General features: G+C 39.1%; 3 protein-coding genes across 7 annotated transcripts; all 3 read right to left on the reverse strand.

The window, feature by feature from the left end:
* Positions 1-181: 181 nt before the first annotated feature.
* Positions 182-18033, reverse strand: LOC109855652 (tumor necrosis factor alpha-induced protein 8-like protein). Of its 5 annotated transcripts, XM_020430119.1 has the most exons (5): positions 11558-11768; positions 3379-3457; positions 2310-2348; positions 2014-2270; positions 182-1743 (listed from the first exon to the last, which is right to left on the reverse strand). In XM_020430119.1, exons 2-5 carry the CDS (start codon positions 3434-3436, stop codon positions 1390-1392), a joined length of 708 nt encoding a protein of 235 aa, XP_020285708.1. In that variant the 5' UTR covers positions 3437-3457; positions 11558-11768; the 3' UTR covers positions 182-1389. The 5 variants fall into 5 exon arrangements, 1 of the variants encoding a protein (XP_020285708.1); XR_002250323.1 differs by lacking the exons at positions 182-1743; positions 2014-2270; positions 11558-11768 and adding exons at positions 3092-3244; positions 17680-18033 and having other exon boundaries at positions 2297-2348; XR_002250325.1 differs by lacking the exons at positions 182-1743; positions 2014-2270 and adding an exon at positions 3092-3244 and having other exon boundaries at positions 2297-2348; positions 11558-11776.
* Positions 18034-18887: 854 nt separating this feature from the next.
* Positions 18888-20819, reverse strand: LOC109855650 (geranylgeranyl transferase type-1 subunit beta). Its single transcript, XM_020430117.1, has 3 exons — positions 19868-20819; positions 19410-19779; positions 18888-19319 (listed from the first exon to the last, which is right to left on the reverse strand). The coding sequence occupies exons 1-3, from the start codon at positions 20402-20404 to the stop codon at positions 19198-19200; spliced, it is 1029 nt and encodes a 342-aa protein (XP_020285706.1). The 5' UTR covers positions 20405-20819; the 3' UTR covers positions 18888-19197.
* A 457-nt stretch (positions 20820-21276) lies between these two features.
* Positions 21277-23437, reverse strand: LOC109855643 (U3 small nucleolar RNA-associated protein 15 homolog). Its single transcript, XM_020430109.1, has 5 exons — positions 23315-23437; positions 22537-23119; positions 22196-22416; positions 21664-22102; positions 21277-21579 (listed from the first exon to the last, which is right to left on the reverse strand). Exons 1-5 carry the CDS (start codon positions 23402-23404, stop codon positions 21338-21340), a joined length of 1575 nt encoding a protein of 524 aa, XP_020285698.1. The 5' UTR covers positions 23405-23437; the 3' UTR covers positions 21277-21337.
* Between the last annotated feature and the right edge of the window lie 2167 nt (positions 23438-25604).

The following is a 25604-nucleotide window of genomic DNA, read 5'->3' on the forward strand; positions in this document are numbered from 1 at the left end:
GATCCGCCATGAAACATCGGATCGAGCACTTTGGTGTGTCGCGTGACCGTCGTCGACTCTCCAACTGTCGTACGAAGATTCCTCCCTGTTTGTGCAATCCACTATTATTGCACGCGAACTACTGGTATCCTACAGTTCGAAACACGAAGGACAATCTGCCCTGAAATGTCGATACGCTTAGTTTTTTTTTTTTTTTTTTTTGGTCAAATCATTTGATCGACGGATGGATCTTCGAAAAACGTCATATTTTTTATTTTCATCTAACCGTCAAGATCCTCCGTGCTGCGGAATTTGTCGTGTGATCCGTGCCGAAAGTGAATCGTTTGATTTAATTTGGCGAGAGGGTGTTAGTTTTTTTTTTACAACCGCAAAACTGGGATCTAACTCGCAATCTGCTTTCGGCAGCGTCGCTACTGCTCGCTTCACGAGCTCTTTTACTTATATCGTACACTTGTGTAAACACACACATATATATGTATACAATTAGTTGTGAGTATAGAATTTGCCAAACATGACAAGAAAAATTAAACCTGGTATTCTGTATCACGCAGTGTAGTAAAAATTACAAAAGTGAGCGAATTTACTAAAATATCTATGATCTTATTGGTCAACAAGTAGTAAATTTGCTCACTTTTGTAATTGTCATTACATTGCGTGGATACAAAATCGACCTCCTGAAACGAACGTGTAACTCTAGGATTCTGAAATAGGAAAAAAATACCTCGCGCGTTATATTCTAAAGTAAATCACACGAAAAATTATATATACAAATAAATCTTTTTGTGTAAAGACAATGAGAGAACTAGATTAAGTAAAAACAAACTTGAATAGAATCGGATCACGCACAGACCCTCAAATCTATGTAACTTTAATCTATATATAGTTTACGGTAAGCTCATTATACTTTTTTTTTTTTTTTTTTTTTGGTATGACGATGTCCTGCACACAAATACACATTGTTATATCACATACATCAATTATCGCGGACGACGTTGTACCCTTAAAATAGATGCGGAGTATTAGACAATTATTGCGTAAATTGGTGAGCAAGAGTGGTCCGCATTGAGTGGGCCCGACCCAGCTACTGAGGAGGGGATGGTGAAAAGTGGTCGCGAACAAGAGAAACATCTTTTGCTTTTGATCTAACGCTACGAAGAAAACTAATACTTGTCGTGTCGCGCGTAAAACGTCGTCTGTTTGCCGTTGAAACTAAATGTAAACGAAGCACACGCTCGTGGATTTCGCTTTCCGATTGTTTACCGATCGACTCGTCACCGATCTCTCTCGCGATCGTTAAAACGATTATCATCCCGTCGAGACGACTCGATCGTCGCGTTATCGCTCGTCAGCGAAAACGCGTCAAAACAATTTGACGTTTCTGAAGAATAATCAAAGCCGCCTGGCGTCCAACGCCTTGTTCAGATCGTTGACTAGCATGCCGAGAATGGGTCTGTGCTCGGAGTCGTATCGAAACGCCGAGTCCAGGAATTTGGGATACGTCAGGAAGTCGAACACCTGATCGCAACGCTGCAACGACTTGTCCGTGAGATGTGGCTTGATCAGTTCCTGCAGCAACGACCGGCAGCGTTCCAACGAGCCCATCAGATACTCCTGGTCGTAACTGTAATCCACTTCGTAGAACGACACGACAGTCATCGCAACCGCCCCCAGGGCCTCACGTAGCTCATCCAGCTTCTCGGCGTCGCGTGGACGGAATTGATGGCTGCGCTGCACAAGTCCGATCTGCGAATTGCGGTTCAGATTCGCGAGTAATTTACACGCCACGGCGGAGAAAAATATCAACGTAAAATTTACAAGTTTTATAACTTCACTCCGTGAAAACAATAATGTTAACTCTGTGTGAAAATGATAATAATAATAGAAAAGAGAGTTTTCATATTTCTTTAAAAATAATTCAAGAAACTTTTCACTTTTTTGAAGGAAGTTAACTTCCTTCAAATTCTTTGGACAACGTCCACGATTGAGGGTCAAATTTTTCTCTCGAGTGTATACCTTAATAGACAGCTTGACGATATTCTTGAGAACCTTCTCGGGTTCTTTCTTGTCTAGGTGCGGGTTGCTTTTGGCAACGCTCTCCATCAGTTTGTAGACGTTGTCGAGCAACGACGTCGTGGCGTCGTCGATGAAAAGCGACCGGCCGGCATTTGTGGACACTATGCGGCCCAGAAGCTTTTTCTGGGCGCGCAATCCTAAATCGCGGGTGCGACTTCCGGTTCCGTTACCGCCGGAATACGATCCTCCTCCTCCTCCTCCGCCACCGCCACCGCCGCCGCCGCCGCCGCCGCCACCTCCTCCACCACCTCCGATTGTGTTCGCCGACTGCATCACTGCAATAGTTTCGCACAATGAACGACCACAGCTTGTTACATATCGCAACCGCATTGGCCCGCGTTGTTCTCACTTTTGTTTTAAACGCAACCGCGCTCTCTCGTTTTGTTTGTTACGAGTATCGTGCTGCGAACTTTTCAATTGCAAATAATCGCAAATATGTGATTCCGCGCGAAACTCTATCTCATGCTCTACGTCATATTAGAAAACTTTTAGCATTCGAGAATTTAGGTTTTGTCAATTTTAAATTAATTCTATAGTAAATGAGTATTTTATATATTATATTTAATATTATATGTGTGTATCAATTTTATATAATTTGACATTTTTAATGTTTCAAATAATATCTGACGTAATTGTTTTTAATAATTTTTTCAAATTTAATAAAGAATTTGTAATAGACTTCATGTAAGTACATACACGTGTTGTTCAACAACAGAGAAGCGGGTTTCTTCTTAAAAAAAAAAAAAAAAAAAAAAAAAACCGCTAACGTCTTAATAACTCGCTACAATAGAACGGTAGAACAAAAGAATTGCGCGTGTTTCTCGAATGTGGCACAAAAGTAGAAAGTCTGACGACTCTTCGAGAAAGACGGGACGTTTACACGATTCTCAGTCTCCTGAGAACGGAGGTTTCCGCGTCTTATCTCGATCGCGGCTTGTGCAACGATCTGTGGGCGTGCATAGTGTTTCTGTGTGTGTGTGTGTGTGATATTAACACACTTTAATTGTGACAAACTCACCGTCAAGCATCGGTAGACCACCGTTTCCTCCGGTTTCGTGATAACGCACGAAAAATGGAAAATCAAACAAAACAACTAGCGGCGAAAAACTCGAATGAGTGTGCGTGTGTGTGAGAGGCGAATGATCCGCAGCGTAAACTCAGGCAAATGTAACTAAAATAAAATCAAAAGGGATCAAACAAAGATTGTCGAGCGTAACACACATTGTTTGTGTGTAACGCGCGTTGTGAACACAAATGTCATGGGTTCAAGTGAGCGTGAGACGAGCGACGAATCTTCTTCACTACCTTGATTGCAGTCGGTGACGGCCACTAAGTGGTAGAGCAGCCAGCTCTGTAATTCCATCACGGCCGTGCCCCACGCCACCTGCGAGCGATAAACAAACATCCGGTTAAATATTTATGGAAATATTTATATGTGTATCCGGTTAAATATTTATGGAAATATTTATATGTGTGCGCGCGTGCGCGTCAGTTAGGATCTCAATTAACGCCACAAAAGTTCTGGCAGAGTCGCGAAAAAACAAATAAGCTGTAAAAATGCGAATAATAATATATTACCATTAAACGTAAAACAGTCTGAAAATTAATAGTCAGTAAACAGAAATGTTATATACAATAAAAATACGCTGTAAATTAATTTCCCATCGTATTATCGCGATTAATTACGTTGTCGCGAGTGAAACGAATGAAAAACTCGCGGTGTTTTCGACAAAATATTTGTTTACGCACAAAGAAAGTCGATGTAATTATTGAAAATGTTACAAAAAAAAACCATTACTGAAAATGTTAAAAATAGTCATTGTTGCAAAAGTCTCTCTTCCGTTTCATGTTTCACAGGCGATGAAAGCGCGCGCTGCGTTTTTATTATAACACAAAAGACAGCTTTGAGACCGTCCTCGTGTAATTTCGCAAAATGGTTTATTATCGCGAATCAAAAAGTAAGGGCTATACTTTTTGCCCCGAAATCCGTTCAGCGAATCGCTAACAATAGCCGCTCGATTCTACGAAATATAATACAAAGCCTCGTTCACAAAACCGGTCGAGATAAAGTTAATTACGCTCCGTTGTGCGAATTAAAAGTATCATCGACGATGTGAATCAATTTGCTCGTAATGAGCGTTCGTAAACAAAAAAAAAAAAAAAACAAAAGATGCAATTCGCAAAACTTCCCCCCGCGAGAAAAGCTTCGCAGATGTCGAAATGAAAAATTTTTACGTGCGCTTTTTTATATCAGACAAGAAGATTACGGGACAAAATATATCCTTTACGTTCATGTACGTTGTTGCGTGTCTCGTAAATATTCTCGCAAATACCGGCCTTTTCAGAGCGCCACTAGCCTTGACATCGATGGAGGCTCTTTCAGCAAAAGAGACACAAACTTCAAGGATACAAATTGTTATTTTTTACATATATAAAAACTTGTGATATTGCGCTTCGCTATAATAAATAATAAAAAAAACAACTTTACAAACCAACGTAAATAAAATATAAATACAATTTGCACGATGTTCGAAACATCTCGGCGTTTCGTTATGTGCAAATGTTTTTTTTTTTTTTTTTGTGGTTTTATTTGTTCACGAAGTCAATTTCGCGCGCATCGACGGAGAACATCTCATCTCTTTCTCTCTCTTAGCTCGGACAATAAGTCTTAACGAGCGCGAACGATCCTAATGTTGGAAATGAAATGTAACGCGAGAGAGCCAACGACATCCATGTCGCGAGCGATTATTCGCGTGTATGTGTGTACGCACGTATGTACGCATGTACGCGCGCGGTATAAGCCACTACTACCTTTGGCAGTTGAATCGATTTGTAAGGAGCGTCAAGGCGAGCCAGAGACTCTCATTCAACCTTTGAACACAACTGAACGGACGGCGGGCAATCGATTAAAAAAAAAAAAAAAAAAAAAAACTCGGAGAATTCGCGTCGAACCGGGTATTCCTAAACCATTTACATTCCGACGTTTTTGTACGCGAGATTAATAAAAGAAAAAAAAACGTTTTGGTTGCAGAATGTTCCGAATTTTTGTCCAAAATGCTATCAAGAAACAAAATGTAAAAACAGACATGCGACAAACCTACGAGATAAAAAAAAAAAAAGTAAATTTGAAAGATTTAAAAAAGAATAGGAGCGGATATCGGAGAAAATAAACAGAATAAAAATAAACAGAAAAAAATGCGCTACATGTGTGTGTGTGTGTTATTGTCATATAACACAACCAATGTGTTAATCAGAATAAAAATTTAGATGAACAAAACGCGAATAACAGACGGAAAAATATCGGAGCGAATACAAAAAAAGAGAAATAAAATCGAGAAATTTTTTCATCCGAAATACATAAAATCAAAAAAATATCAATTTTTTCCCCGGTAACGAGGAATATCGTGTCAAATTTTTCGAATTTTGAGATTAATTAAAATTTCGATTTAATATTAACAAATAAGTTTTTATAACATCCGTGTGCGTATCCGCTCCATAGACTTGTATATTGCTGTGCAATCGCGATGAGCCACGGCGATTTAATTAATTCATCCATTTTTTCCGCTTTCATACCGTAATTCCCGGGTTGACAATTCCGACGTTCGCGAAATATATGTGCGACCTCGCGAATCCTGAGCCGCAGTCGCAAGAGCGATGCGTGAGAGAGCGCGTTTATAAATGATCGATCGCCGGACACTTTCGCTCTCTCTTTCTCCGCTTCGCGACCTCTTGTCAGGACTCCGTTTAGGGCGCCCACGTCGGCGCTTTCAGTCACCTGTGCACTGTCGCGTGCTCATTCAAACATGTACACACACACACACACATGGCTCCGTGTGTGTACACGTCCCCGATCGTTACTCGGGACTGTGCACACAATTCCGTGTGAAAAATACCCGGCGAATTTTCCGATGCGCGTGCGAAATGCAAAGCGGAGAAATAAATCTGCTCCCGTTGATAAATCGAAGAAGGGAAGCTTTATCGGATAATTTCCGATTTACGCGGCAGATAAATAATACGCGACGATGTGGCGTCGATGTTGTGTAAAATTTCGAATGAAAACAAACACAGAGCGCTTTGGCGTTTTCTCTCTTCATCTCGCCGCGAGGAAAAATACATTTTGCCCGCGGAAATGTTGTTTCGAAAGCGCGTTAAACGACGCAATTCGATCGCAAACTCGAATGACGATTCGCTGTCAACTGTTATATCGCGTATCACAACGTTGGCGCATTTGTGATGATCGCAGCGATAAAAACAAACGCCACACGTGAGCGAATTCGTGATTTACAATTGCGATTCGCGGAATAATCAACTTGGGAAATAAAGTCCTGTTTGGATAGCTATTTCTTTACCGGCGTATACATCTTTCAAGACCGTCCATCAGGTGGCTTGTCTTTGGAATATTCGATCGCCGGCTATAAATAACAACTTGTATCTCTTGCTCGCTTGAGTTCGATTTACTCCCCTCGTCCCGCTACAATCTGATTCGATACGTACACGTATGTATTGTGTGTGTGTGTGTGTGTGTGTGTGTTTATATATGTATGTATATTATATACATGCGAGTTTACACCGCGAAAAGCATTTCACCAGAATCTAGTCTCGCTTCATGGAAAACCGGTTAGATCCGCGCAACTCGAATCTTCACATCGTAGAATATAATTTTGTCTGCGCCTCGCGGTCCGCGCACACGACGACAGATGCACCCCCCGGTGATCTCAAACAACGCTTAAAAAAATTTCGCAAAGTTAAATCACTTCGATTTAAAATTTATTCCTCCTCGAGAGACACAACTCCCCGACGCTGGTTATATTTGCTCGAAACACATTACGGAAAAGATGTTACAGAATGTGCATCTCTTCTCTTGAGAGAGACCGCAAAGTTGTGTTATCAAAACGCCATGCAACTTTGATTTTCTTTTTCATTTGTTTATCGCGTATTTTAATTGTATTTTCACTTTATTCCATTGTTTTTTTTCGTATCTTATATTCTGATTTACTCTTTCGATCTGCTCTTCCTGTGTGTTTAAAGTTTTTAACTCTCTCTCTCTCTCTGACATTTTAATAAGAGATAAGATAAACTAAAAATATAAAAAACTTGAGAATTTTGTAACATATGTAGCGTAAAATTCATTTACAGGCGACTCGGAAGCTTTTCCATCATCCATAAGTTCATCAGAAAGTTTTTCCCAAGATCGAACGAACGTCACACACACACACGCGCGGAAACGATAACGCTGTGTGTTTGGGATGCGTATCCGTTCGCTACAATATAAACGCGCTGATCTGAGGGGAGGGAACGGGAAGAGGGGACTGGCACTTCCGCGTGTCCGCAGCCTCGAAAATTGCACTTATCGAAATTGCAGAGCGGTTTCAGGAGTGCCTGGCAATATCGGCACTCACGATGAGCGCGAGCTCTACGCGACTGTCGTGAAACAATGCCGCTGTAAACTACTAGGCCGGGATACGAGGCAAACGTAATTATCGGTTCTCCATACACGTTTGAAGAGCGAGAGAGAGCGAGAGAGAGAAAGAGAGAGCACGCGCGCGCGCGCGTCCCGAATATCGGTGATGTGTGGTTCGATACTGTTCTCTTCATGTCTTCACACATAAACACACACACAAAGAGTAGCGCAGGTAGCTTAACGTTTGCGTCAACGCGCCGAATTAAACGGACGTTTTACACGTGGAACGGTCGCGTAATGACGTCGAACGAGAACCACCCCTCATTAGGGTAAAGAGAGAGACGCGCGCGGAGAGACTTCGCGCAAAGAGAAACGGAGATTAAAAAGGCTCGAGAGCAAATTATTTGTCGGTATACACGTGCTGAACACGCGCACTAACACAAACGCAACACGTGCGGTTTCTTTAACGAACGGGGCGAATGAAAAATTTTATTTTATTCACACAGTAAATACTCACACACACACACACACACACGTTTTCTGTCATCTCTCTAAAATTAGTCGCTACCAGAGTCATTATCAGAGAAACGTCGTGTCGTTATCGTTAGACGCGTTGTCGAAAGACGCGAAGCTACAATCAACATTTTCCGGAAAAATGTTGATTAAATTGAACATCTGTCGTTGTTTGTGTCAACACCGGTACTTCCGCGAGAGTAAAACGGATGACGAGTTTTGATGACGAAGCTATTGAAGAGCACTTGTTTTTCTCGGAGAAATCACGGCAATGAGTAAATAAAAAATGACAGACATCGCGCTGCTGTGAAATATCGCGATGTTCAATACACATATTTCTTTCTCTCTCTCTCTCTCTCTCTCTCTCTCTCTCTCTCTCTCTCTTTCTCTTTATTTTTTTCCGTAATTGCAGAATTATTCCGATCAAATATACACGTATTGTGTGTTTAATAATGGCTGTTAAACAGAGAGACGGAAATATTGACGCAATGAAAAATCTGATTTAATTAATTCCTCTAATAAAATATTCATAAAACATGTCTATTATATTTTATTAAAGCTTTAGATTGAACTCAATAATATAATTGCACGTATAATCTTGGAACGCAGAAGGCGTTCAAAACAGAAGAAAAAAGGCGAAATAATTGCGGATTAACGTTAACGTAATTTTACGAATAAATATTATTAAGTATATAAAAAAATCTAAATTTGTATATTATACGTATACATTTCTTACCTCGATCACACATCCGCTTTAATTGCGTTCTCACAAAGCAAAACAGCCATTTTTACTCACGCTACATACATTTAATATATAAATTACCGTATAAATTTTCCCACGGCACTTCGAAACGCGGTCTTCGTCGACTGCGCCGTGTTGTACGAGCGATACAATTACTTAGCGCGCGCGCTAGCGAAACGTATCGAACAGCGCGAGGTTCATTAGCAAAGTTTATTCGACCGGCGCGGGTTACACACGCGGGCACACAGCTTTTTTACGTTATCTTTGTATTTTTGAAACTTTTTTACGAGGAAAATCGATCGCGGGTATCGACTACGACGACGACGCCGAAGAGAGCGCGAATCGTCCACTGTGTGCTCGCAATGTTTACTGGCGCAATACTATTACCGGGAGAGAGATGGAGAGAGAGAGAGAGGTCGGGAGCACCCGGGTGTTGTGTGAACCCTCCTCGCTTTCTTTTCGCGCCCCAAGACGCAGCTGTCGCGCCACCGACGAGCAGCTGTGCCGCGACCGGCAGCACGCGTATTCTACCCCTCCTCGTTAAACTGAGCATCTTTGCTCGGGATAACCGGCCACCTGCCCCCCGGACTTATAATGTACGGGGAAGTAACAGCCGCGATATGCGTGCACAGCAAGCAGAAGCACGTGGTCAAGTTTCTACAACGTACAACGACTCCGTAGAGACAAGTTAGAAAGACGCGGATTACGCAAAAGCAAAACACGTACTTTCTGTTAAAGACGACTTCGCGAGATCGTTGCACTCTCTCGAAACCACACCACGTTCGAAATCTAACCCTTCTTCTCTTCCTTTCGTTTCGGGATTACGGATTTCTCAGCAACGCAAATGGCGCGTTTTCACACAATCGATCGCGTTTTTTATTTGATTTTTTTAAATACCGAAGAAATTTTACAAAACTTCTGCCATCTTTCTTTGAGAGTCTACTGACGCGTGTGTCGTGTTGTTGTATTTAATGAAAAACAGTTTTATCTAATTTATTTTTAATGGATTTTTAATGAGAGAGATTTTCGAAAAATGCCGGACGACAAAAGAAAAAAGAGACTCAACGATTCAGAGTTTAAAGTTGACTCGCGCGTTAATTTCTATTTAAATACCGAAAAATACACATGAAATGCATTTCTTTTCCTCGTACAAATCCCCGATACCAAACGCATAAATTCGCAGGAACGAAGCGTCCTTAATTACACGCACACACACACAGATATATTCGAAAAGCGGAAAATAAAACCACGCCGTTCTCTGCGAGAAAACAGGTTTAATAAATTCCTAACGACTGCTACTTATTTCGTCGATCAATAATTATTTTTTACGCAGACACAGGTTTACGAGGAAACTGTTTGAGACGTCGCACATCCTGCATCTCTTGAATTGCTTAAAAAAAAAAAAAAAAAACATACATCTAGAAACTGAAATAACTCGGCGTTCGGTACTGAAACGCATTCATTAATCAATTTTCTAATTAAATTCTCTAATGCGCGTCACAGAAATAAAACGACGCTGTTAGCAAACACTCGCCACTCCTCCGGCGAGTATCCTTTCCGTTATATCTTCTTTCTCTCATATACGAACGTGAAATGGCCAAGGCTGCCGATGATACGAATTCCGCGCGTGTTTGAATAATAAAAAAAATACACGACGACGGAGGGAAGGGGGGAGGGGCAAGATATATACGTAACATCACCTCGTCACGACAAGGTCGCAATAATAGGGAAAATTAACACGGCTGTTATCGCTCTTACGAGAATTACGTTGATGTGCGTGTTTCGCCGCGAAACACGCATATCTCCCATATACATTCGCGCAACACCTTCTCTACTTTGTATGAATATTTCCCGCACAATATCGCGTATATTATCGCAAAAAGTTACGGGAACACAGGCGGTAATTACCTGAAGTCTCGGTAATTGTCAGAAAAATCCACAGATTGGCCTGAAAATTCGAATGAAGAGCTTCGAGAAAAAAATAACAAGAACTACGTAACTAGTCGCGAATAATCAAATTCTTACTTCGATACAGAAAGTAAGAATTAATTTAAAAAAATTTAACGAAGAATAAAAGAGTCAAAAATCAATTGTAAAACAAATTGAAACCATTACGTTACACGAACCATTACGCGTCGCGGGTATAAAAGTCGAAATAAAATTCCGCAAATCCAAAACACGCGTATGACGTGTGTGTAAAAATTACAATCGGACAAAAAGTCTGGTCGACGTTATTTTATCCATTAAGTGTAAAACTTTGCAATACGCGTCGGAATCGTTTCATTTTGTGACATTTCGTTCTGATCGACGATTCAATCGCGTGAACCAATTACCGTTCGACATTTCCGTGCTGATGTCAACGGCACACTTTCTTTGATCGAACGCACTCAATGACGCAAGAGAACGTATTAAAACAATGTACGATGGACGAGTTGACATCGAATGTAATACGCACGTTCTCAGAATAGCATGCGGAATAGAAGACTGTAAAAAAAAAACAAAAAAATGGATACCAATAATCACATCTCTGTGTCTAATCATTCAAGTACAATCTTTCGCGTTCTTCGACTTTTATCCAAACGAATGTTGTTTAGATTTTCTAATTGGATTCTCGTTTTCAAAACGTTTTACAGACGTTTTACTTTTAATCAGAATTCGAAAATACAGAATTATATCAGAATTTTAAATTTCTTCAAAAGACTGAATTGTCTACTGTAAATCAAAGCCAAAAATTTATTAAAAAACTAATTAGATCAAAATAAAATATTTACAATTGTTAATTATGATTAATATTTGCACATCTAATTAAATTATCATTCATTAATTACCTTACTACCTCGTGAGAAATTTCTATGCGGGAAATGCGTTTGTGCGCGAGAAAACGCACACCCGCCGTTTTTCCTCGCACCCAGGATTCGCGCGACTCCGACGCAAAACTCGCGCGCGTGCAACGAAAAAGTCGTCCGTCGTCGTTTTTCTCGCAGAAGGGGAGAAACGCCGCAATAGTCGTGTCGTGGCGCAACGCGCAACGCACGTGTGTGCATGTGCGGCGCGTTGCACTATCCGCGGACTTATGAAAAACCGGTGCATCGCGTTCCTACGCGCCCGTAATTGGAAGCAAGCGCGCGCGGGCAACGCGCGAACAACAGCCTCATTCATCGCGCGCGGTTACTCGTTAGCTTCTTCTATTTACGGCACAACCGGCGCGCATGTAACGCCGCGTGCGCGATTACACGCGCGCATACGCTCGTCCGACCGAATACAACGCCTCGGAAATTTCGTTAAAATTTCGAACGAGCTTCGTCAAACTCAAGAGAGTCAATTTGCGAGCAAAAAAAAAAAAAAAAAACACGAAAAGAGAGCGTTCGAAAGTAAACAATTCCTTCGAGAATTAAATATCGAAAAAGAAACTAAAATGGATGCGCGGATAAAATTCTCGCGGTGCTTTTAAATCGAAGTAGATTTTTTGTTAAATTGAGTTTTCAACAAAATATCCGACATTGAATAAAAAAAATGGAACAAACAGCGGCAACGTTGATTCAAATATTTCATATAAAAAAAATTTATATTCTTTTAAAAATACTTTTATTATTCTATTCTTGCAAAATTTTTTTTTTTATAATCTTCTATTCTACTAAAAAAAAAATTTATATTTTTCTGTTCTTTTGAAACTTATAATTCTTTGATTTTTTTTCCTTCTAAGCTGTGTGAAGAGTTTTCCTTTCTACTTTAATTCGCAATTAAATTACGCGCGCGATTTGTACACTGGATGTGTAAATACGTTATTGATCGCGCAAAGTCAATACTTGCTCCTACAAGATAATAAAGCAAAATAGATTTCTGAAATGTCTTATGTCACACACTTGTGCGGCAACACACGCGTAATACACTTGTGCTTGCAGGCGACAGGGTTATTTAGAAACAACGTATGTGTGTGTATGTATATAAAATACAACTCTTTTATACTTTGTCGCGCGACAAAGCAACTCACGAACACGAGTTTTCGCGAATTTCACGAGTTCGATATTTTTCGCCGACAAACTGTGCGCGCGTCCGCACCGATGAAAATTCATGCATCGTGAAAAAGGATTTTCACGCTTTAACGATCATCGATTTTTTTTCGTCTGTGAAACCCTCGAGTTTTTCTACGAATAAGAATTATATTCGATTATTCCGTATTGATACGCGCACGATAAAGTAACGTTGGCAGTTTGTTCGGAGAGGGGAAAAAATTGTATATCGGGCTATCGATAAAGTGCGTCTTCTCGCGGACCGGAGAGATACACAACGCGATCGTTCGACGCGACATCGATATTCGATATAAATTTTTTCCAATTCCCTATTATTAACAAGTTAAAATAAGAATTAATTAAAAATACGACACGTCTCATTTGCCGACGATAAAAATAATGATTCTTTTAAGAAGATCCCGTGTGTGCCCATGTCTCTCCTATTAATCGCATCGAATGTGCGAAAAACTTCTTATGCGAGAAACAAAGAGAGAAAAAAACTAATGGCGGTTCTCCGTTTATCGTCGGGAGCGCGATATGACACGGAAAATTAGATTACGGTTTGAGCCGAGGTAAACATGAATTAACGATATTTGCATAATTCAAACCGATATATAGAGCGAGAAAGAACCGAGCCAGGCCTAAGAATCGATTTTTTCCGACCTCGGTAAACGTCGCGCAACTACGCCGGTCTACCCTAAGTATATTCTTTTTTTTTTTTTTTTTCTATTATCTTGTATATCAAATAATATTATTAATCCTTCCGTGAACTGACTTTCAAAACTGATGACTGGTTGAACTGACTGGGTCTGTGAGATCCACGCGACTTTGAAATCAAATATCTTTGCGAAGAATCAATATTTTTTCAATTTTGGTTTTTTTTAATCAAAGATTGAACGATTTTGCGTCGACCAAAAAGATAACAAATAGAAAAAATCTCTAGTTTCTAAGATATAAACGTCAAAAAAACTAAGTTTTACTAGACGTCGATGCGTAATTTCTGAGTGGGTCTGGAAAACCCACGTCATTCAACGAAAGGTTAATCATATTAAATATTACTCGATATTTATACGTTAAATAAATTACATATCGTTCTCTTTATTAGTTTTTGTATCGTATTTACGGTACTGAGATGTGTACAAAGTGCAGAGTACACACACCACGCGTCGATCGAACATCCGAGTTTAGTCCAATGTCAATTGAAACGTTCAGTCGACTCTCTTATTTACTCCCGTTACTAGGTGGCTGCGGAAAAAGACAAACTATCAAAGTTAACAACTACAGTTGTGTGTCGCTAAACTCAATTGACTTTCGGCGAAGTGTAGGATAGTCGCTCCTAGTTCCAGTTGCTGAACGTGTGCGTTTTACGACACAGCGTTAAATCACTACGAACAAATGACGCAATTAAAAAAGCGACTTCTCGCACGCGCGTTGCGAAATGCGCATCCGTTTTCTTTTCTTCCGCGGTTGGATAACTCGGGTTTTTTTTTTTTTTTTTTTTTGTAATTTAATCTCTCCCGTCCGATCGCTTTCGTAATATGTATAATAACTGTGATTCACGCTAATCGATGTCTATATTTAGACTATCACGAAAGTTTGCATGATATGCGGACTTATTCTCAGGATAAGACGGGACTTTCTCATGTACGCTTTCACTAAATCAAGAATCATTAAACTTTTTTTCGCGCGCGTCACTTGTACTATGATATTTAATATAAATTATAATTTATATTTTTCATTTAATATAGTCAATAATACATTTACATTCGCATTTCGATGAAATTGCGACTGCGGAGAAAAAAAAACAAAATTATTTGTCGCAATTAAATTGAGAATCAATTTTTTTTATAATTCCGCGACTTGATCGAGACGCATGAAACTTTAATGACGCCGGAATTTATTACGTGCGATTGAAAATTCTGAATGTAAAAAACATTCATGACGTATCGTCGATGATTCCGTTGTATAATACATTTTGCTTCCATATTCTCGAATAAATTTGCAATCGGGTTAATTTTCTGGCAAATAATTTCGAGAGTTAATTGCGATGTATTTCCATTTGTCTGTTTTTATCGTTTTGTACACGTATGTGCAATGGAAGTTTTATATATACGTACATACTTTTGTCATTACCGTTTTCGATAACTCACCGTCCGATAACTCACAAGGATTTTCTGTCTCTCGATGACTCACGCGGCGACTCAACACAAAATCGCGAGTGGCTCATCTTTCCGCGTTTTGTCGCGTGAGACTTTTTTTTATTCGCGTTTCTTGAACTTCCGAACTGAACGCGGAGAAAATTGAGATTGCACGACACCTAGTTTTGCTGACGCGCTGTTCGATACATTATTATACGCGCTCTAGTATTAAGGTCAAACGAGGTCATTAAAATCGTTAAGCAAATGGAGCGACGTAATGATAATTAAAAAAAAAAAAAAAAAGAATAAAAAAACCCAAACTCAATAGCTGTTATAAAATCGTATCGCGTGTGTGAAAATCCGTGACGAATATGTATTACGACGTGTAATTCTATGGAGTAATTTTACTCCAAAAATAATTATTCTATAATTATCGCAAGCTTGAATGTAGTTGTTTATTCGAAAAATAGGTCGCGTTGATTCACTCGACGTATCAACTCGTGTAATTACGTCGCACGACAGATAACATAATATAAATTTGAAATATATACATATAAATGTCCTTTTCGACGTACGTGTAGAATGTATTTTAACACTTTGTGAGCACGTTTATCAATAACAACGCACAAAGACCTGAATCAACATTGAATTTAAGCGTTTGAAGCACGGCAACACAAACCGCACGATATATGTTAAAAGTAAGCGAAAAAACGTCTCGGAAATACCAAAGGAAGAAAAAAAACGAATGCCTTTTAACATCTCCGATTACCACGTCGAGCTGTCGAAATGTCGGAAACCGCGGCGAGTCGGGAGGAAATAGATGTGGTAACTTTTTGATATTTGACGAAAAAGGTGATGTTTTTAAAATACACTCTCGATAGATGAGTGGCAAAACAAAAAATATTAAAAAATATAAAATAATATAAAAAAATATAAAAAAAAATAAAAGTGTTTTGATGTAATAATCGTCAGATTTCGAGATGTCATTTCAAAATATAGGTACGTAATAATATTTGATTTAAAGATGTTCTTCCGTGTGTTTACAAATATATACGGTAGTATTATGAAAAAAATACACAACAAATATACGGTTTTATTAAATATAAACTAAATCGAGAAATGAGACTTTTTGAGAGCTGCGTGTAAATTTTCTATGTGTATTAATTTATATACGTTAATAAATATACATGTCGCACATATACATCCAACGTGTTCTCTCAAAGTTCTGTTTCTTAATTTAACTGAAACAAACTCCTTTTAATAGCAGTAATAAAAAGTTTTTTCTTGCGACAAAGATAAGAAAGATATTTTACCACCTGGTGTAAGAACTGAGATGTCATTTAAAAAAAAACAAATGTATAATATTTAAAGATATCTTCTCTGTTGTATTTAAATGCATATATTATTAAAAATCCTTGCGACAATTAATTAAATATTTTTGCCTCACTGTGATAGAAAGACATTTTACCTGACGTGTGTTTCTCATGCGATTCATCTTAAAGACACAAAAAAAAAAAAAAACACTTCCAGTCATTTTTCCCCGAGGAAATTATCTGCGTAAATGAAAAAAAATTTGACGCAGCCAGAGGAGAGTAAACTTTAGTCAAAACGATTCCAGGATCCGGGCGAGAGAAAGACGTTTTCGTGGGAATACGGACGATAAAGCTACAAAAATTTCACTGTGTGTAATGTACATGTGTAATATACTCGGAGAGTGCCCGGTGGCAATCTCTCCTTCTTCGGATGTTAAATTTCTCATCTCCGCTCTTCGTCCCTTTGTCGCTGAGTTTTTTTTTTATTTTTTTTTATTTTTTTTTTATCTTCTCTCGCGAGGCTCTTTCCTCAATTTCTTATGTGTCACGATAACGAACAGACATGTACCACTCGCCGGGAGAGCACAAAAGCGTGCTCTCCCGCCGCGACACATTAGCGAATTAATCCGGAAGCAACGACGCGGAACAAATGAGTCATTTTATTAATAAACGTTGCCATACTATTAATAAAAAAAAAAAATTACGTTAGTATCTCCCGATGGAGAAAACAAGGATTTTCATATAAATTTCAAACTCTCTCACGTCATATACCGGTTAGGTATATTGTGTACGTGCTTCCAACCCTTAAACGCAACAGAGGCTTTCCCCCCGGAGAACTTTTAAACTTCGTGCTAAACTTCGGAGCAAAGCTTTGCTTGAATAGATTTTGTCAGATTTTGAACTACGTTTTTAAATACATAGATACGGAGATATATTTACAAATATATCATATTTGATAGTTTGAAATATAAAACAAAATAAAAAAATTGTTGCGTTTAAAAAAGTTAGACACGAAGTTGCAGCGTATTAAAACGTTTTTCACGCGCCAACTTCGGGTCACATCTCGCGTGTCGCTGCCTGTAAAATTCGTTTTTCTTACAAATTATCACGCGAATATCGCGTACGTCACATTTTTTTTTTCGAAATAAGAAACAAACGCGTTCGCACAACGTGCGAAGTCTCGAAGACGCAAAACAAACTCCGAATCTTCCGCGTGAAAACTAACTGCGCGCGCAAACAAATTTTAATTATATCGAAGAGACCGATCGCGGAAGCCCCGAGCTACGTCGAGATGTTGAAAGAAAATTGTCACATCACGTCACACAACCGCTACGTGTAATCCCGCGCGATTAATCAAGAGGGTTATCCAGATGAGGAAGCGTCGCGCAATTTTGCACGCGACGGCGCGCAACAATCGCGTCTCGTTTCGTGCGATTTGAATTTCAACGCAAATCGCACGTAGATTTGTATTTATTTCGTCGTCACTAACCTCTGCCGATGTTGCGAGTCGCGTGAGCGCGACCCGACCGCGAATGACGAAATATCACCACGAGGTATCTCCGCGTGTGCGCGCGTAATCGTTTGCTTTATGCGTCGTCTTCGCGATCCTCTTCTGATACGCGATTGTCCCTCGGAGTGTTTCACTGATTCACCGTCCAATTCCAGAGAGATAGACGAGAACTAGTAGTTGGTAAAAATACAAAACCGCGCGCGCGATTAATTAATGTGAGAAATTACGCGATTGACACACACTCCGCCGCGCGCCACACTTGCGAAGAGACACGAGACTCCACGCAAAGACACGTCCGTCGCGCTTCGCGACCGAGCGACGTCTAGTGTTGTGATTGCGATGCGCGCACGAAAACCCACCCCGGTTTCCATGACAGCGACACGTGGCGCGTGCGCGCAATTCTCGAACTCGCGAGTATTCACAGCGCGTGTAACGTCAAGCTGCGGAAATTGCGCCACGAACATTTTTCGATCATCAAGACGACAACGGCGAATAAAAAGAAAAATATTTGAATTTTTAACTACGTAAAGTGTAGGAGATCGTGGGAAAATGTAAATATAAAAATTATATAAAAAATTATTACATCACAATTTTTTTTTTTCAAATTTCTCTCTTCTCTCGAAAAACTCTAAAGAATAAATGACAGTTCGAAATAATTCGAGAGTGACTATCAAGTTCCTGCGATCTTCTCCAGGATAATAAAATTGTAAAGATTTGACGGTGAAATTTGAACAAACAAACAATGACAAATAATTGAATAACTATTTGCCAGAGAGCTCTCTCGAAAGAAAACAACTTGTTTTCATATACAAAATAAAACAAAATGTATTCAATATATCCGCGTTTTCCAGATCGTTGTAAAAAGTTACTAAAAATGTAGAAAAGTAATACACACAACATAGACAAAGTTTTTTGAAAGAATTGCGAGAGAAAATGTTACATTTTTCAAAAACTCAATTATGTATTGTACATTCTCTTCGTGTTTCTTATAACTCGATTCTCATTCTGGTCAATTAAAAATATCATTGTTTCACTTAACGTCCGTGTACTAAATTTTAAAATACAAAAGAATCCTTGATTAACTTGTTCATCCTCATTTCTCTCCTCCGTCACTAATAAAATTACCTGTGCTATAAAAAAAAAAATAAAAACAACCGGTTATAAAAGACGAGATAAATTGCAAAGAATAATCTAAATTGTCCTTTTATTAAGATTCTTCGTCGGACGCACTGTCTTCTGGCACTATCTATACATACAACTGGTTAACAAGCGTATCGTTCAACAAACAGCTTCAAATCATGTAAAGACAAAACATTTATCAATGCGATACGGTAATTATTGTATTGTAGCAGTGTTAATTGACGTCTTTAGAATGAGAACTTTTAGCGCACAGAGGACGCGATGGGATACTAAAAAACTGTCTGACCTGATATAAACTCTGTGCGTTTGATATGATCACGAATGTCCCTCGAATTTTATTTTCGATTCATAAAATCATCATTCGCTCCGCCATCGTTTGTGAATCTGCCGCAAATGATTGTAAGCTCGTTGGGAGATATTGAGCTCGGAGTTTATCGAACACACGTCCGGATGTCCTAAGAGACTTAAGCCACACAGACCTGTTAAAAGAGTCAAATTTTGTATAAAAGATTTGTGCTTTCTTTTGTGTATTACATTATTATTTTGTGTGTTATTTTATTATAATTTACCTAAATATGTATGCAAGGGATCAGGCCGAGTGTTCTCGAACTTTGCCAATCCTCCGGTGACCTTGTCCTGAGTTCTGAGAATAAATTCCTTATTCTGCTCGGCGTCCGAAAAGTTGAGGAACTGTAACAGTTCAAGCGTAGCACCAACCCAGAAACTGTAACACGTATCGGACGGTTTTCCAGGCCTTCCGTGAAATCCGCCATCCTGTCTCATAAGGCACCAACGCTCCAGCCGAGCCAAACGATCCTGCCCCAACACGTCCCATATAACAACGTGTTCCTTCATCAGAAACAAACTCGCCACCGCACAGAAAGTGGATCCACCGTGAGACTCGAGACCCGGTCCTTGACCAATACCGCCGTCATACGACTGTAAAATATAATGCAAAAATGAAAACAAAAAAACTCCAAATCTTACACCAACATCAGTACTACATGACGAGAAAACAAATACTTACAATGCTTCGTAGAATGTAGTCCACAGCTCTTGGAATGTCAATACCCGACCAGTCGTCTAAAATCGCAGAAACGCAAGAAGCACAATAGAGAAACCTCATGTCACTCTCGCATCCGGTGACCATCGCGGTGAAGGATCCGTCGGGATTCTGACAGGCGCGAACACCCTCGACGATGGACTTTCTGTCCACTCGACTCAGATCGTCATCCAGGATAAGAAGAGTGACCAAACCGGTGTACGTCATCGCCAAATGACCGCACTGATAATCTGGGGTATCCTTTGGTATTGTTGTTGAGGCCTGAAAGCCGGAACGAGGTCCGGCTTTCTTCAGCTGAAGGCCGTAAATCCACTCGATCGCCTCGGATCTGGTTTGCTGGTCGATCTCGTCCAGCGAATTCAACACGTCCAAACCAGATAACGCAAAATATGCTATCATCAGTCTGGTGGAATCAAATTCTGCCATACTGCTCGGTATCATCTGTAGTACCCTGCGGAAGTATTTGGCATGTTTCTCCTTCGCCAGGTGCAACGTCATCATTGTATATTATCGCGCGCGTTAATTCGATCACCAAAAAAAAAAAAATACCGCTCTCTCGCAAATCGACGTTGTCAACAAACTTCGTCTCAAATTACATGCCGAACGCGCGCCGTCGTTGTGCGAACATGATAACGACTCATATGTGCAATATTAATCAGTCTGTTCTCTCGCTCGCGTTTCCATATTGGCTTGTCAAACCGTCGAGAAAAGTCGTGTTAATTTATCTTGAATTTTCGCGACGACATGACACATCTCGTTTGCTCTCCAGCACACGAAATGAGCGAAATTAAGTTAAAAATTGTGCGCTGTGCAATTTCGCTCGCAGTTTTTGTCTCTTGCCGTTGGTTTGTTTGGTTACGTTTTTGCTCGCACTCACCATCTGACAAATCGTCAGTTACACACGCAACGCCGGTACCAAAAAAAGAAATAAGAACTGACCACGATCCGACGATTCAGCTGTTGCTTTTCAGCGCCATTGTGACAGATCGTGCACAGTTGAAACCACAAGACCACAGTTACGCGAACTTTTCAATCGGTCACATCTGGTTTTGTTCCAGGCTACGGAGAGAAGACTGAGAACTGTTCCACAATACAAAAAAAACATATATTACTATTACACAAAGGTGTTTTACCGGGACACAAATATACATACATACATATATATATATATATATATATATATATACATATATATATATATATAGGAAATGACCTTAATTTTCGACGCGTCTTGATGACCTGAGTAAGTAATTAGGTAATTAGGTTTACCTTTTTGACCTTCCGCTTAAAAGTACAGTCTGATATCATTTAAATATTACTGTGACATTGCAATGTAGTAATTTTGAGGAAAAGGTTTTACAATACTTCAAAAAAAGAATTTTATGTTATTTTATGTACAAAAAAGATATTATCTTATAAACATAGTATTTTTATTTATGCTATACTTAGAACCAGATCACGATCAGTTTGCGCGGCGTTCGATGGTTCTAAGGTATAATTCTCATTTACGGCGGACGACGGAACCGTTTCGGCGCTCGAGAGTAGCATCTGCATCGAGCCCTGCAGCTGCGTCAGGGCCACAATTAACTGTTCCTCTTCTTGTAATTTTTCCGCCAATATCGCCATCATTTTCCGCGGTTCTTCCGACAGTTCGTCCAAATGATCCTCGTACACATCTAACGAAGAAAGGCTAGTTTAATTAGAAAAAAAAAACACAAGACAACAACACCCTCCTAAAAACCGATATATACGAAATTTACCTAATAAAACATTTGCTACGTGCACCAACACTCTTCCGAAACGTATGCTGCCAATGTATTTGTTCAGAAATTTGATTATATTCACTAGCGATTTGCCGTCTCTACCGGCCAAGGCTCGTCTCAGGCCTTCCCGCCTGATGAGCTCCTGCGTGAGTGCGACAGTGACATGCGGCGTTTTGTTTACCACGTAATTCATCATCACGCAGTCCAACGCTTTGCTGTACTGGAATTTTCGCAGACACTCGTCGTGTTTGCTCATTATCTCCTTTACCTCCTGCTGCACGACCATGTCGACGCTCCGAACGTGCAGATTCTCACCCGCATGTCTGTACGACATCTTCTTACGTCTTGGCTTTATCGCATCTTTCGCGTCTTCCTCACGTCGCCGAACCGAAACCAGACCGTCCACCATACCGGCCACGATGGTCTCGTCGCCAGCCTGCAATTAACGCGTTTATTTGTACATTGTATTTTTGTACAAAGATTATTATTATTATTTTCAAACAAAGGATGCACTTAAATTGTTTCTTACACTAATTCCTACGCTCAGAACTGCGTTAGAATAATCTAAGGTGTGAAGCGTTTTGTAAGACCCGGCGTCGTAAATTTTCACATGTCTGTCCAACGAGCCGGATAATATCCTGTGACCGTTGGATGCGATTTTCAAACATGTGACCGTTTTATGATGTTGAGTGATTTTTGCCAGTAATTTGCCACCCGCGAGAGCGTCCCAGACTTTGATGTCAGTTCCGCCTGAGAAGCAAAATTGCAAGCATATGATGTATAGATCAGTAATAAACATAATTTAGACCTACGCAAAAGATGTGTCTATTAAGAATCAAACTTTGAAACCTTGCGAATTAGACACCGTACCTGCGGACAAGAATATTCCACCAGTGGGCAAGAAGAGCAAACTTTCCACCGGTGCATCGTGATTAACGCTAAGTATCTTTTTATTCGTTCTACTGTCGTACATGTGTACGATTTTGTCATATCCACCGGATATCAACACGTCAGTGGACACAGGACTCACAGCGCCAGCTCTGATGTAATCACTGTGCTCGTTAAAGCTCGTCAATTGTTTCTCGCTAGGTATGTCCCACAATACGACGCTTTTGTCATCGGAGAACGAAGCGATGTGAAGATCGTCGGCTGTAAAGAAGACTCTGTGAACCGCAGCCTTGTGACCGGAAAAAAGCCGTAACATGCTGTTCGAGCTGATGTTGAAGAGTCTGACCACCGCTTCCTCTCCCCCGGCACACAGCAGTTTGCCATCTCTGCGAAAGCAACTTCCATACGCAGCCTCTTTAAACCTGCTGTACGTTTTTGTCACCAGCTTTGTGATCGGATTATATACTTGCACTCTTACCGAGCAAGTAACAGCGAAGTAATGTGGTTCTACTGGTGAAAAGTCAATGTAATCTATTGGACCAAATTCCTTAAGCAAAACTGGAGCCTGCAAACGCATAAATTGCCATTTTTATCACAAACTTCCTCGAAAATCAACTTGTTTGCAATAAGGTTAAGAAGAGTCGCTTATAGGTTACGTTCGGCGCACGTGAAATTATAAGAAACAAAAATCATTTTTCCCGCATTATAAAAAACAAAAATTATTTTTCCCGCAAGAGCAAACTGTAAGCACAAAAACTACCGTATATTGCTTCCAGTATATGTTGTCTTCCGATAATTCCGGCCCAACTCTGGCAAACACCTTTGTGTTTACTTTCTTAAACGACGCCATAGTTCTTTACACTACGTTCAATTTCAAAAGAGAATTTTACCGCGCATAGAACATGGCATAAGGGAAAAAAAGCGGGCAAAGTAGGGTTCTATTCTCTGCGGATACTTTGGCTGCGTTTAACCCGTTCTACATTAGGTTTGTTCGCGTCGCACGCCCCAACGTGCTCCTACTCGCCTCAACGCGCCCTAACAGCGAATTCGGTAGCCCGGCATTACCGCGCGTTAAGTGCGACTTTTTTTATTGAAAAAGTTTATTAAAAAAGTTTTGAAGTTTCATTAAAGTTTCGTTGAAAAAAAGCGCGTTGGAGCGAATAGGAGCATGTTGGGTGCGTGCGACGCGAACAAACCTATTGATTGCAAGCGCAAACGCAAGGAATAGATCTCGTAGAATTGACCAATCACGCTCGTCAATTGGCAGATTTGATCAATACGATTAGTCAATTCTACGAGACCTGTTCCTTGCGTTTGCGCTTGCGATTAGTATAGAACAGCCTTAAGAGAATGTGTAATCACTTTTACGCCCCGTAAACTAGCGCATGTCCACGAGTGGTACACATTGGAACTACGCAGCCAGTTCACGAGCGACATGTCGGTATGTCTACAGCGTGCGGTTCTATTCTGTGCTATGTCCACGAGTTTAAATGGTCACTTTCTTTAAGTGTGTGAGTATATTCGAGAGCGTGAATTTGATTTTTTATGAAATTTAAAATGACCGATCTCGTGATGAGAAGATGAGAAAGGAAAACAGAAAAGGATGAGAAAAACCATTGCAACTTTTCGTACAACATAAATGTGATATACAAGAAAAGATGTGATAGTCAAGAAAAGAATCTTATTTTAGCGAGCAACATCAGAATTCGTGGAGTGTAGTCAAATATCATCTCCGTTTACATCATCATTTGCTGCTCTGTGCTTTATAAATTTTATTTTTTTTTTTCAAAAACTACATATATACGTATAACTACAAATTACACAAAAAGACATGTATATTACAAAGGTGTTTTGCCGATATACAAATATATACGTCTGAGAAGTTGCAATTCCAAAAAGGATATCTATTACTTTGCTTTATTACAATTCTTTATCAGTGTGTTTTCAATTTTCAAGTTTCATTTTACAATTTTTTATACATTATAACAGAATACAATAGTTTACATATATTACATATAACATACAATATAATACAATATTATACAATATACATAGTATATATAATCCTACCTACCTATCTTAAACATCTGACATATCTTAAACGTTACTAGCCACATTAATTAGGATTAAGGCTGCATAACAGCCTTGATCCTAATTGTACATTTTTATTTCTTCTATCTACCTATCTCCGATCTAACACACATATTTCTTACCTATCCGGCTTAATTTATTTTCTACAAGCGCTTGTAGATACGCATCCCTACCTACACAGATAACTACCTACCTACCTATTTACTTAGAAAAGTTTTAAAACCTATCAAATATTTTACGCGAGGGGCAATTGTTTTAAAATTAAAAAATAATATTTTAGATATATTTTAGTTTCACGTCCGAGTTTTGTTTTAAATTTTATGATTGAAAGAAGAATTATATCCACCCGATAAATCCCATTGTGTATAATTAGAAGAGATAGAAATATTAATATTCTATAATAGATAGAAAAAATATATATTTTAATATATATTTTTTAATATATATATTTCAAATATATATTTTTGCGAAGATAAAATAGAAAAGAATAAAAATGTAGAGAATAAGTCTCCAAAAAAAGATTCTATATCGGTTCTTTACGAGAAATTGATATAGAAATATAAAAGTGGATGTAGAAAAAAGATATAAAGAATATACGTCTTTAAAAAAGAATTCTATATCAGTACTTTAAGAGAAATTGATATAGAAATATAAAAGTAGAAATGTAGAAAACACAGATAAATATATATATTTAAAAGAATATAAAAAAAATATATAAAAAAAATTAAAAAAGCACATATATAAAAAAAATATTACAATATACAAATAAATGGAAATTTCATCAAAAAAGAATCGTCACTCCCTACGTATAATTATATAAGTGTCACATACCGAATTTTCAGTTTATTGCATAATGATACTTAAAGTCATGTTCTTTATGGTCACCAAATATTAAAAAAAATATTCATAAAGTAAAAATTTAAAACCGAAAGATCCCTTAACTAGGGAAACTATATGAA

This window comes from Pseudomyrmex gracilis, unplaced genomic scaffold (assembly GCF_002006095.1).
Source record: "Pseudomyrmex gracilis isolate BER0280 unplaced genomic scaffold, ASM200609v1 scaffold_94, whole genome shotgun sequence".
NCBI lineage: Eukaryota > Metazoa > Arthropoda > Insecta > Hymenoptera > Formicidae > Pseudomyrmex > Pseudomyrmex gracilis.

Bases quoted from the DNA above. Each gene is read 5' to 3' on its own strand.
- LOC109855652 (XM_020430119.1), bottom strand. From the start codon at position 3,436: ATGGAATTACAGAGCTGGCTGCTCTACCACTTAGTGGCCGTCACCGAC. The intron at 2,349-3,378 runs GTAGTGAAGAAG...AAACTATTGCAG, and splicing joins CGTCACCGACTGCAATCAAG to TGATGCAGTCGGCGAACACA. The intron at 2,271-2,309 runs GTGGCGGCGGCG...GCGGTGGCGGAG, and splicing joins AATCGGAGGTGGTGGAGGAG to GAGGAGGAGGAGGATCGTAT.
- LOC109855643 (XM_020430109.1), bottom strand. From the start codon at position 23,404: ATGGCGTCGTTTAAGAAAGTAAACACAAAGGTGTTTGCCAGAGTTGGG. The intron at 22,103-22,195 runs GTAAGAAACAAT...CGTTAATTGCAG, and splicing joins TTCTGAGCGTAGGAATTAGT to GCTGGCGACGAGACCATCGT. The intron at 21,580-21,663 runs GTAAATTTCGTA...TTTCTTCGTTAG, and splicing joins CGTAGCAAATGTTTTATTAG to ATGTGTACGAGGATCATTTG.
- LOC109855650 (XM_020430117.1), bottom strand. From the start codon at position 20,404: ATGATGACGTTGCACCTGGCGAAGGAGAAACATGCCAAATACTTCCGC. The intron at 19,780-19,867 runs GTAAGTATTTGT...TATATTTTACAG, and splicing joins ACTACATTCTACGAAGCATT to TCGTATGACGGCGGTATTGG. The intron at 19,320-19,409 runs GTAAATTATAAT...CTCTTTTAACAG, and splicing joins TCCCTTGCATACATATTTAG to GTCTGTGTGGCTTAAGTCTC.